General features: G+C 38.3%; 1 protein-coding gene across 1 annotated transcript in view; it reads left to right on the top strand.

Annotated features, from left to right (window-relative positions):
* XYLB (xylulokinase) overlaps window positions 1-13,344 on the top strand; it is an 84,380-nt gene that overhangs the window by 12,901 nt on the left and 58,135 nt on the right. The window contains exons 9-14 of the mRNA XM_050322516.1: window positions 4,489-4,607; window positions 5,766-5,847; window positions 6,864-6,904; window positions 7,313-7,428; window positions 9,451-9,566; window positions 11,886-11,959. Coding sequence (XP_050178473.1) covers window positions 4,489-4,607; window positions 5,766-5,847; window positions 6,864-6,904; window positions 7,313-7,428; window positions 9,451-9,566; window positions 11,886-11,959 — 548 coding nt within the window. The remainder of the gene's footprint in view (window positions 1-4,488; window positions 4,608-5,765; window positions 5,848-6,863; window positions 6,905-7,312; window positions 7,429-9,450; window positions 9,567-11,885; window positions 11,960-13,344) is intronic.

Here is a 13,344-nt window from a genome sequence, read left to right on the forward strand (position 1 = left end):
CCACTTTCCTGGGAGCTGTGCTGCTATTTCTAAATAGCATTTTTGATTCCTTCTCTGAAACTAGAAGAAGATATATTTCAGAGCTGAAAGGTTAGATAACAAGGCTCTCTAAGGAATTTTTGCATTATAGAGATGTAGTTGACACCCATGTGTTAAGACCAACTCATTCTTTCTCCTTTGTTGTTCCATCAAAGCTCATAGAAAAAGACAGGACACCTCAATTTTAGCTAATGGACATCTTACTCGATATCAGGTCTTCCAGTTATACTTGAGACCTTAAAAATTGCAAAGAAATCCCTGCTTATTTTGCAGCACTTGTGAGATTATTACATCAGTCTTCTGGTCCTGCTCTGTTTCCAGGTATTTTCAAAGGTGAATTTTATTTTTCTTTTAGTGTATTATTGGCAACAATAACTGGTAAGAGATTTGCACTTTGCTCCTCAGCAGGCCCAAATACTGAGCACTTCAGCTGCTCAGCCACCCACAGAATAGCTCCATGTCCTGTATTTCAAGGAGATATGGTCAGATCTTCAAGGTGCTTTTTTTCATAAAGAAATATGTTGCTTTTAATTTTTCAGTGAGAGTGAAGTGTTAATTTTGATTCAAATGTTTAAAATTATACACATCAAAAATATCTCGGGTGTGAGGTGTTTTGTTTTTTTAATAATGTTACTTTTCCTTTTCTGTTTGGAAGCAAGTGGAGCAAGAACATACTTCTTCAGTTTCAGAACGTGAAAATTTCAGTGGTTGAAACCAAAAATATTTTAAAGTACAGACAATTAAAATTTGCTTAATCAGAAAATTTTCTTAGAAAATGTGTCATGTTTTTCAAAGAGCTCCATGAGAACCTGTTCTGTTACACCTCTGGATATTTACAGAACTTGAATAAATATTATCTCCTGTTTAAAGCATGTAAGATTATTAATTGTGTGAAAAAAGACAACAGAACTAAGCAATTACAGTTCTCTTTACAAGTCTCATTCATTCCTTTCTTCTGTTAACATAATGAGAGAGAATTCTAATTTCAGTAATAGAATATAAGTATAGTGTGTGTAGCAGTTATTTGGATGCAGCTGAAAATCTTGTTTTCTTGTCATCTAGAATTTCTTGCAATTCACTTGATCTTTTAAGTTGCACCTGTGTATTGTAGTTTAAGATGCATCTCTCAAAATAATGTTCAGATAATAGACCTATTCTTCATTTCTGTGGGTTTAACTTCAGGTCATATCATCTTTAAAAGACCCTGTCAAATTGTTTAGCTCTGCACAATAACTTATCTCTCTAAATTCTCGGGTTATTGTAGGAAATGTGCTATTCAGTTTCAGGGTTTTTTCCTTTTCTTCTTAAAGGTCCAATCTCTTAAGGTTCAAATCACTCTTTGTGAATGGCTGAGCACCCTGGGTGATTTATTTAAAAAAAATGAAATTACCTTCTAGTGGAATGAAGAATGATTTTCATTTATACTGTGCAGATGTTAAAAGTAAAACACATTTGGGACCTAAACAACTTGAACACTTGGGACATTGTTTCTTTCAGAAGGCACCTTAAAGAACAGCAATTCCGCTCTTGACCTAGAGAAGCTTTATCTTTTGAAATGCTTTTCTAAGAGCCTTAGGAAAATCATAGCTTAGCATACTTGTTTTTTGTCATTGTATCGAAAAAGGATGTGTTGGACTGAAGCCTTTTCAAAAGGAGTGTGGTGGTCTGAATTTACTCCTAATGTAGCTTGTGAGGTGTCAGCAGTTACACTGCTCGTGGTTTTAGCTCAGTGAGAAAGCAATCCAGAGGGCTGTAATACAGAGGCACTTACCTGCTTATAAACGTGTGCAAATATTGATCTTTACCTTGTTGATTAATAAAACCGGTTGGTCTGCATCGTTTGATCCTTGTAATGAAGGTGTTTGCATTCACCCCCATCTCCCCAAGTGTTCAGGCACTTACACTTTTGTATATGTAATAAATATTAGCAAGTCCTGATTGTGCTCCTGGTCATTTTATGCCAAAAGTATGCATTGAAATACAGAATCCTATTCCTCCACATATTGACCTTTTTCTCAGTCCTTACTAGACCATGGCCTTGGCTTTTGACCTTCACTGCCAGTGAGGTATCCATTTGGAGTGACAAGTTGAAGGGCTGCCTTTGATTTTTGTTTGTTTTCTTCCCTTAGTTCTCAGATTATTGCTAATTTCATAAGTTAAACTTTGTGTTGTAGATTGTGACCAGGGGTGCTGAAGTTAGGAGCTCAGTATGCATCACTCCTCACATAATCAAAGGAGCATTCAGCTCTGGTTTTTATTTTCCACTGACTAGAGATTCTCATGCCCTCAGCTGGATTGGATGAATCCAGGCCAACAGATTAATCGTTCTTCTAAAATAGTTGTTTCCCATCTTTTAAATGAGTTTCTGAGGTTGGGGCAAATTAGCTCATCTCTCTTTTCTCAGGGCCCATTAAAGTCTTTGTGCCACTATATCTACAAGTCAATAAACTGAAGTGTTGTTTCGGTATAATATAAACCTCCAGTTATAAAGGTTAGTGATTTTCCTGTTTTATGCAGGCAAGATTGGAGGCTGCCCTTATGTCTTGCAAAATTGCACTGGAGAATACTGGTTAAATGTTTCTCAAGGCTTGTTTCTCAAGGAGCTGGAGCAGGATGATTTTTTTCCAAAAAAATCCACAGAAAACAAGAAGTAACCTTTCCCTAGTAAAATTCCTATTTATTTAAAGATTTTGTTCCTCACTAATTAATTTAATTGAATGGAAGGGTTCTTGGCCTTTTAAATTAGGAACTTTTCTGGGAAAAGTTATAGATCTATGTATTTCCTTGTAGAAAGCCTTCTTATGGCTGAGAGCATTGAACACACACCTGCTTACACCCTCTGCCTCTGAGGAGTGCAGATGGTGACTCTGATCTGAGTTTAACTTGGCAGGACTCAGTTTGCCCTGGGAAGAAGGGGATGGCTAGGCTTAAATCTAGCTCTTAAGAGTGATCTCCCACAGAGAAACTGAGAGAGGCTTGGATTATTCCTGTGTCTCAGCTGGAGAGCGCAACACTTTCTGTTTACAACACTGTGTGGAGCACTGGGTCCAGACCTGGCTGGTAGAGCTTGGGATTAGGCTGCACAAATATGTAATCCATTTGTAAATGTTATTCAACTCGTTATTAAGCCTATGTAAAAAAGGCTGCTGGGAGTTGATAGGGTGGGCTCATCCGTGGCTGTGTCACCAGCAGTGGTGTGTGTGTGCAGTGTGTTGCAGGTGTGTGCCCTTCTGCAGAGAGTAAGCACTGCTGGAACCTTGTGATGTGCTGGCTGAGATGTGGGCTGCATCCTTCTTTCCCTCTACCAGCATAACAAGCATAGCTTTGTCCCTCAGACACTGCATATGGCATCAACTTCACCATCGTTATGACTTTAAAGATGTACTGAATGGAAGGAAATGTCGGGTTTCCCACTCTGCTCAACCAAGAATGTGGCTGTGTTTCTGAGATAAATAACTCGTGGGCTAAATGGTCTTTGAAATGAAAATGTTGTTAACCTGGAATCAGACTGCCATGTCCCTGAGCAGCACTAACCAGAAACACATACAGATTTTCAAGTCTAATGAAATGTGCAGTTAAACACATCTTAGCAACGTAAGCAAGGGGTGTGGAGTGCTCAGCATGTTATGTAGATTTGGCCACTAACTTCAATTAACTTTTAAACCAGCAACAAAACAGTGAGGAAAAAGCAATGAGAAACCAAACCAAAACTGCACAGGCCTTCCTTAGATCCAGTGATAGTTCTGGTGAGGAAGTGGGTGACTAAACCGGTTATTTAGGTTGTAAGGTTGCCCACTCACAGGTGTTGCAGTTTTCAGTTGGGCTGTTCAGCATTTCTGAAAATCATAACTTTGGTATTCAGAACTGGACTTTCTAAACTAACCTCAAAATTAGAGGCTACACTTGAAAATTTGTCCTCGTGCATTTTTTTGGCTTCTAAGCTTTTTTTATTTTATTTTTTTTTTTGTCATTTGACATTGATATGGAGGAAAATTAGTCAGCCTGGATTTAGATGCCTATAGAATTCTCTGCTCAAAGGTAGGAGTGTAAAACCATCCCACCCAGGGGGTTATTTCTTCATTGTTAGGTCTCAGGTGAGCACAACACGCCTTCAGAGTGCTGCATCACTGTTGGTTAATTGCAGTGATGTCTTTATCTAAGGTGGATGACTTGAGGAGGAGTTGATGAGGAGACATAATTTTTATTTAATTTTTACTCTTAATTTGGGAATAACTGAATTTTCTAGTGCATTGTGCATCAGGGAAGCATTTTCTCCTACTTTTCCAGGTGAAAGCTCTCCAGATGCTGAATTATCAGTATCCTTTATGCTTAGAACCATTCTCTTTAAATGTAAAATATACATCTGTAAATTTTCTGTTGGCAGAGTCTTCTGATACAGTGCTGTCTTCATTTAATCCTGTACACTTTCTGTTTTGGTCTGTCTTGTAGGTTCTGGTATGAACTTGCTGCAGATTTGGGAAAAGGTGTGGTCAAAGTCCTGCCTTGATGCTTGTGCACCTGGATTAGAGGAGAGGCTGGGATGCCCCGTACCATCCCATTCAGTCCTGGTATGTGCCTGCCTAGAGGACTCAGAAGCAACAGCTGGGGCTTTGTGCTGAGAGCTGCGCTAAAAGCATTTTTGGGAGTGTATTTGTGTGTGCACAGAGACACAGTGCATGCACAGTTATCCTCAGAGCAAAGCTTCTTGATTTAACATTTCCAGGTGTGTTGTGAATGTGTCTGCCAGCCCGTGCATGGAAACCTTTAGCTGGCATCCATCACAGCTTTGATGTCCTGGGATTCTTGCATGCCCTGGGCTATGATGAGAGTATTTTTGGTTTATGCTCCAATGATTAGAATCTTTGGAGTTCCCTCCCATGCCCACAAGCACCTGGTCACTGCAGAACTGTGCATGGGTATTTATTACTGCAGAAACAGGACCCAACATTTGCATTTCCTGACAGAGGCCTTGTTTTAAACAGTTTGTAGACTTAATGAGGTAATCTCTGTGAATAACTTGGGATATTTAAAGCTCCTCAGTTCATGTAGCATAATGGTGAAATCAAATCAAGCCTCACATCTCCTAGACTAAATGAGTTTAGTCTTACTACCCAGCACATGTAAAAGAGCATAGATACCCATCACCTGATCCCTCTGGATTCAGTGCTGATCTGTAATGGAGAGGAAGATATAAGAAATTGTTATAGATGTCCTTGTACAGATAGTTTTCTTCTCCTGTTTTTCTCTATGGCTTTTATGGCTATCAAATATGGCTTAAAAGAACACAGTTCTTGACCTCTAAAATAATAGGGGTCATATTCCAGCATTTGATGCTGTGATGTATATTAATGTTGTGTTTCCTCTTATGTTTGCATTGAATTTCTAATTTCTATGTATTAATATTCATGTATATGTGCAAAACAGATAGATGTGTTTATGTTACTTGATGTGAATAACTGGAGAAAGACCCAAAGCTAAAATTCTGCTATTTACCATCCAATTTCAATATCTAATCTGAGGGTATTTCTGTGTGGTTCTCAACAACAACAAGAAAATTGAGTTAAATTTTTTAATATTCATTTATGCCTGGAACGCACAAAATAATTATTTTAGATGGTCTTTTTTTTTTCTTTTTTTTCCAGTTCTATGTTGTAACACGTTGTCATACATTCCCAGATTACATTCCAGTTTTTTTGAACTCTCTCTTTCTTTCTTTCTTTCCTTAGGGGACCATTTCTCCATATTATAGTCAGCGTTATGGGTTTAGCCCAGACTGTAAAATAGTAGCATTTACAGGAGACAATCCAGGTGAGATGATTAACTGTGTAAAATCCAGTGAATATGGTTATGTATGTACTAAAATTCTAAATCAATCTCACTGATTCTTAGATGCTCCGTATACAATGAAAGAATATTGTGTTTATCAGCATTAATTCCTCTTTCCAACACCCTTCCATCACTGGTTCTTCTGAGATGGAGACGTCTTGGATGAGCTGTGTGTGACAAATTAAGTCTCTTTTACCGAGTAATCAGGGATGAATGCATTTGCCTCTTGATAACTTCAGTTTTTGTTTGCCTGCCCCTAAGAAACTACCCTTGCTATGAACTGCTAACATTTCAGCTTAGAAAATATGAATTAATGCCATTGTATCTTTTCAAGCAAAAAGGTGGAGATGGATCTCATTGTCTTTCTCTGAGAGTTAAAGCTGTCCTTTTGTCAGACTGATAGATCCCAGTACAAGGGAAGGTGGTAATTTAGGGTCAGTTTTGTGAATCCTGGAGACTGTTTTCAGTGTAGAGCAAATTTTTCTGTTTCTCAAGACTGTGAAAATAAAACACCCATATTACAGCAGCATATGCAGGTTTGAATCATGATGGAGGCTTCATCATGATATATTTTATATTCATATTCTGGGAGTTGGGTAAACTGCATTTCCCAAAAGTCCAATTTTTTCTTCTAGAGATTCAAATCTAGCTTAGTCCAATAAATATGTGAGTAGTCTGATGGAAGTGGGAGTGTTTCTCCTTTAAAGTGTGTTGTTAATCAAGGGTCCACACTTATTTTAAACCTGAATACATAAACCATTAGATAATCATGCAGTTCTGTAGTCTTTTGTCTTGAGCATTTTGATTTTGTTAAAAATCCCTCCCTCACCCAAATGCTTTGCCCATCTTTTATGGTGTATAGGCCAAGGCCATCAGGAGCATATTTGCCATTTATATTGAACTTTGGGATGGTGAATCCAGCGTGTTATAACTCTCATATAACAGGCTTAATTGAGTCAAAGAACTACCTTTTATCTGGCATTTTTTTTTGCTTTCAGCATCCTTGGCAGGGATGAGACTTCAAGAAGGAGATATTGCAGTAAGTCAAAACATGCTCCTGAGAACTGCCCATATCCTCTAATACTTGAAATACAGGAAATGTAAATAGTTGTAGGTTATCAGTTAAATATACCTGCTAGTGTTGATTTTCCATTTATTGGATTTGCACTTGTTGTATTTCTATCAATCTGTAAGCTGCCTGAAAGATTTTAAGTAAACTCCTGTGACTATTTTTAACTAATGCTCCATTAAAACCTAAGTCTCCATCTAGTATGTATTTCACTGGCATGACAGCCTGAGTCAGAGCTAGCTTCGACACGAATCCAATTGACTTAATGTGCAATTTAAAAACAATTAGTGGTAATAACAAATGGTTTTAATTTAATTTCTGTATTGCTTTCCATGCACATTGTGATAACGCTTCAATTACTTTTTTTTTCCCCTCCAGATTAGCCTTGGCACGAGTGACACATTGTTTCTGTGGATCCAAGAGCCAACTCCTGCCTTAGAAGGTCATATCCTCTGCAATCCTGTTGATTCTCAAACATATATGGCACTTTTATGGTAATGCCATTTATTTTTTTGTACATCTGGGATCAATAACATATATTTCTTTCTCTGTGTTAGTGTTTTTTATTTCTTTTGCAAAATGATAATGAATAGAACATTCAGCACTCTCCACGGTATATGGCAATCTACTGCTGAAACATTTCCATCAACGTTATAGCATCCCTATTGTTTAATTTGAGTAACTGAAACTGCAGAGTTGTGGAGGATAAATTCTCATGGCAATAAGAAGCTGAAATTATTTTTGTGTGCACGTAGAGCCAGTTCACCGTGAATCTCAGGTACTACATTTAATGTAAAGGAATAACAAATCTTCTGAAATAGGATGTGAAATGTGTGGAGCTTGACCAGGCTCTGTAACTTCTGTGCTCTTCTAGTGGTTCAGGGGGGGTATAATGGAGTAGGTGAAGATTCCCCTTCCAGAGAGGAGTATGATCAGTGCTGTTCAGGGACATATTAGGCTGTGCATGAGGAGAGTAGTGAGATCTCAAGAAACCCAGCTGAGAGAATGATCCTCATGGTAGCTTTTGGCTGCTGTGATCTGGGAGTTGTTTGGCCCCTGTCCAGTCAAGTAGGTGGAAAGGTGGCCTGAAGCTATGTTTGCCCTCAGTGAGTCACTGTATTCCAGACTAAAACTTCCAAACCAGGTCATAGTGTTTAGGCAAATATCTTCCACTAATACACAAGTAAATTTTGTGTCTAAACCCCCGGACTGTAGGTGCTTGTAACTCAAAACTTCAACAAAGATCAAATCTGCCTTTGAGCTGTAGTGTTGAGTCTTACCTGTGCAGTAGTAGATGACGGTGGGAACAGTGTTCATGAAATTGAGTTCAAAAGCATGATGTTGACTCAGTTTACTCAGCTACTCAGTTTCATAGTGTGATTTCTCAGCAGGTTTTTTTTTAATTTACGTTTGAGTTTCTCTTTTACCCAATGTGTTCCCTACTTTTCCTGTGTAAAAGAGCTATATAAACAACCTTCTTGCAACAGGAAATGAGATATTGAAGCATTTTTCTGAATAACTGTTACACTGCTATTCTTTACTGCAGCTTAACATGTTGTTTGGTGGAGGCCTTGGCAGTGCTGAGTTAATGGCTCCTGTTCCTCCTGTCTACTCATTTCTGATCTGACACTGGCCCTTTTGCACCAATGCCCCTTTTATTTCTAGAATATTTGAGTTAATAGGGACCCTCAGTAGAAGAAGAGTGCCTGAGCTACCAGACAGAGTATTTATATAGAAAACTCAAGTAACTTCAGCTGGTGCTACTGAGCAAGTTCAATAATTTCCTTGCTCTCATTTTCTGTGCCTCTCCCGCTGAGTTGGTCTGATAACTCTTTGTTGGAGAGTATTCAAACTGCTTTCCCCTGGGTATGAGTCCAGTGCTGCAGTATTTTACTGGAGTGTGATAGTCACAAAGAAAGTGACTGTGTAAAGGATGCAAAGACCATAAACACCGAAGAGATGCATATTTTACTGCATGGTTTGTTTACTGGCTCTGGACCACAGCCTGCAGATGCAGCTGTTGTGCCCTTCCTTTGCCAGATCCTGGCACAGAGCTAGACCTTATAAGTCTTGTTGGACCCAAGCTGGTTCCATACTGGTACCATGTTCCTGAAATAATAAATGCAACATAAAGACACTCTTCCTGCTCCTTGCAGAGCCATCTCAGAGTGAGCTTTGGAGCGTGGTGTCAAGGTACTTCTCTGAGGAGATGTCTCAGCTGTTCAGAGCTAGGCTGGGTTTAGCATGACCTGCCAGACTGGATCTAAGCTCCTTCAGTGGAGATATGTATACCAGCATCTCTGCACTGCCTTCCTCAACATGTCCTGTAATATTTGCTTTCTCTCTTATCTCGTTTTCTCCCTCTCTTTCCATAATGAAGTGATTGTATCTTTTAACTTGGCCAGCTTTATTCAGGCGATAATCTAAACACCAATACTGAGTAAAGGAACAAAAGGCTTTAAAAATCTGGAACTGGATGTTTTGGATAATATATATGGTGTGTTTGTGTGTTTCAGTTTTAAGAATGGTTCTCTGATGAGAGAGAGGATCAGAGATGACTGTGCTTCAGGCTCCTGGGATGAATTCTCCAAAGCCTTATCATCAACTGTTGCTGGAAACGATGGAAACTTGGGTATGGACCTTAGCAAGGCTGGGAGTTTGAGGGTTTGCTTAGTCACATACTTGAGTGGTGTTGTACCTACTTTTTACTGATGATAAAGGTCAAGAATTAAGTTAAGTAGAGCTAGGGATATTCGTAATGTGTTAGAAATGCTCCATTGACAGCCTAAGTGTCATGGTAGTGTTTTCCTTCAATATTCACTAAATAAGAAAATTATATTTATGTAGCTTTTTTGGTCATTGAAAGGGTGTTAGTAACATCTCAGCTGTGGAATGTTTAAAACTGGTAATTTTTGAATGAGGCTTTCTTTAAAGTTTGTTTCTTTTTCTGAAGAGTCAAACCAAGTGAATTAAGTAGCTCCATGTTATTTCTTTCTCAATCATTTTGTTCATACATATTGACAAAGCAGTAATTTCAAGGGATACCCAGATTTCCTGCATTTTCCCCAGTGCATGTCACAGAGTCATTTTAACCCTATTTTTCCCCATATTAGGGTAAGGCAATGAAATGAAGCAAGATTATGATAATGGAAATATTTTAAAAATCCTAATAAACCCATGGATTTGTAGTCTTACATTATTTTCTTTCCTACAGTTTAACATTTTACAAGTCTATTATATAGCTCTGGAATAAGCTATTGAAAGGTGAGCATATGTGTAATTGAGATTAAAATTAACCATTGCAGAGCAGGATTTGAAATAATCACCATCATCCTAGGTGTGAATTGATATGACTAAAATTAATGTAAAATTGTAGGTAGTAAAGTTTTTAAAGGTAGATGTTTAAGCTATAGAAGACTTTCACTCCTTAGAAAAGTGAATTTATGGTGCAGCCTCTTGACACTGTGAGATTAGATTTTTCATTTTTAGAAGCTCTGTTATGTTGTCTGTCAAATCCAATCTCTGTGGTGTTTTAAAATGACCAGGAATCTCTTTTCACTAGAAGACAAATCAATTCAGGTGTTTTAGAAAATGGGAAGAAATTATTCAAAAATCCCCAAGTCAGCCAATTTAGACAGTATTAAAAAAATTGCAAGTTGATGAAAATATTGCTACTGATATCAAGGATACCAGGACAGGGCCTTAAAGTTTTAAAATACATGTTATAGTGTTTTCAGTTGGATATCTCAATCCTCTATAAAATAACCTGTATGCTAGAATAACCCCTAAGTATATATGTACAAATGCAGTAATGTCCATAATTTGAGTGCCTGGGGGAATCAGAGCCAAGGTGTAACTGGTTAGGCACCCACCCTTTTATCCCTTGTTCCCCGCACTCCCTGTTGTGTGAGGAGATGCCTCTGCAGAGGTTTGGGGTCAGAAAGGAAATTTTGGGACATGCATCCCTTGACAGGGCCTGCAGATCTTTAACACACAGTGTTGCTTACTGACAAGTTTTCAGAGTGTTTAGACAAAAAGGTTATGTGTGCTAAAGCACAACATTATTTTTGGTGGGTTTTTTTGCCTAGTAATCAGAGAGCTCGTAGGGGAGCACAGTCTTGTTCCAAGGTCTGCACCTTAGAAACTCTCCTTAGTTTCTTAGTTATTCTCTTTAGTTTTTCTGTCCTCATTGCTTTTTTTTTTTTTTGGTCTTCTCTCTTGAATATCTTTTCTTACCAACCCATCTTGCCGTGAACACAAAAGAAATCTCTTTCACAGTTTTTATCTAGCTGTCTACAAAGCATTGCTGCATTTCTTCAGATCTCCTCAAAACTATTCAGGGACCGGCTCCGCTTCGTGACTTAAAATATCTGATGTTCTCTAATGAGCTCATGAAACCTAATCCAGTGTATGAAGTGTACTAATATTCCTGTACTCTTCTTATTAACTTGCCATTTTTTCTGTGTGTGTTTTTTTATTTCTTTCATCCTCACATATGACCTACTCAGACTATTCCTAGTATGTCTTATGTCTTATCTATGTTACTTGTGTGTGTGTGTGTATGTTCTGGTGGATGTGACCTCTTTTGTAGGCTTGGTGTTTATTACATTGTTGGGATGCCTAGAGCCAGATGTGATGAAGAGCCACATTTTGTAAACTGAAAGAATCATAGAATATTCTCAGGTGGAAGAGACCAGCGGGGATCCTTGGAGGCCAACTTGTGGCTCTGCACTGGAGAGCCCCAGGAATTACACCGTGTGCCTCAGAGCATTGTTAAGAAGTTAAAGTTGATAAATGTGTGGACTAAAATTAATAAAGAAACAGGCTCTGTGGTGATTCCAATGTCCAAATATGTGATAAACATTTACTATCACTTTAGCTGCGTGCAGAAATAATATTCCAACTTCAGGCTGGGAGCAAACATGACACTCTTTAATGTTCCTTGGTGCAGGTTTCTACTTTGATGTGATGGAAATTACTCCTGAAGCAGTTGGGATTCACAGATTCAACAGAGACAACCAAAAGGTAGTAATAATCTATTTAATAACTCAAACCTTGAAGGAGTGATGTCAAGGTTACAAATCTTTGCCATTATCTTCCCCTTCTCTCCCCCACCCCCTTCTGTCTGAGATATTTGTTGCCAGTTATTGATGCAAGTCCCTGGGATGATTTTCATAAGGACGTATTTGTTTGTAGCTTAAGAGTATCTACAGTGCAATGTCTGAACTAGAACTTATATGGTATTTTTTTGATGAAATATTTTCTTTACTGGAAAACGTGGATATACTGAAACCAACACTGTCTTTGAAACAGGATTAACTTTAAGCTTATTGAGACCTTAGGACACGTACATGACTTGTTCCTTGTCTTCTAAGTTTCATGAAGCACAGATGTGTTGAAACTTTGGGCTGTAATATTTTGTCTCTTATCTTGCTCTAAATGTGTGTGTAAACTAAAGACATCATTTTACTGTCCTGCATGTCTTGGAGTAACCCACAAGCTACGCAGTGGTATGCGAGTAAAAACGGGCTCAAATCCAAGTGTAATTAAATTGAAATTAAGTTATGGGAAGTTCTTTGTGTATTTTTCCTTTTTTTTTATTTTATTTTGTTTTTCTTTGTGGAATGGGTGTTGTTTAGTGTCTGGCTTTCTGGGTGATACTGAAACTCAAGAGATGTCTTTGATCAATCATGACTCCCAGTCGATTAGACCTCACGGAGGTGAACAGAGATTGATACAATCTTGTGTTTGCAGTGTAGCACTAATCTCATAAGTGTTTGCCATGAAATGAATGCTTAATCACTTCTAGCTGTTATACAGATATAGGCACTTACTGCAGTGCATGGAAAAACTCAACTTCTTGTGAAATATTCCTTGCATTTGTTTGTAGTTCAATATTTTCCTGCTTCTGTTGCCTTTCTCATATTCTGGTTGATGAAAGGACAGGAAAAATGTTATATACAGAAACTAACTAAATTAATGAAAAGATTACACGGTTTCACTTCAGTGCAGGCAGAAATAGATTTAAACTTCGGGGACATTGCTTAATGCATCTGAATTTTATCTACTTGCTTTAATTTTATATTTTTGAGTTATTGATTCTTAAGCAGCCCTTGGTGCTGGGAAATGCACAGAGAAGGGTTTACAACTTGCTGTGGAACCTCTTCCCGTTGTGCATCGATTTCAGGTTTGATGGATTTGCCAACAGCACCGAGGTTTTGGGTTGGGTTCTCTGTCATGAGTCTTTAGGTCCATCTTGTGTGTGTGGGTGAAGACCTGGGGCCTAGATGGAAGAAGACCTCAGGGTGAAGACGAGGATATAATCAACTTTAAATCTGCCTTGTGTTTTTAACCACTCTCCAGCTTGGCTGGGTAAGGTGTTAACTTGATGCCTTCCCTCTTGGATGCAG

The sequence above is a fragment of the Myiozetetes cayanensis genome, unplaced genomic scaffold (genome assembly GCF_022539395.1).
Source record: "Myiozetetes cayanensis isolate MyiCay16 unplaced genomic scaffold, myiCay2020 scf1, whole genome shotgun sequence".
NCBI classification, from domain to species: Eukaryota; Metazoa; Chordata; class Aves; order Passeriformes; family Tyrannidae; genus Myiozetetes; species Myiozetetes cayanensis.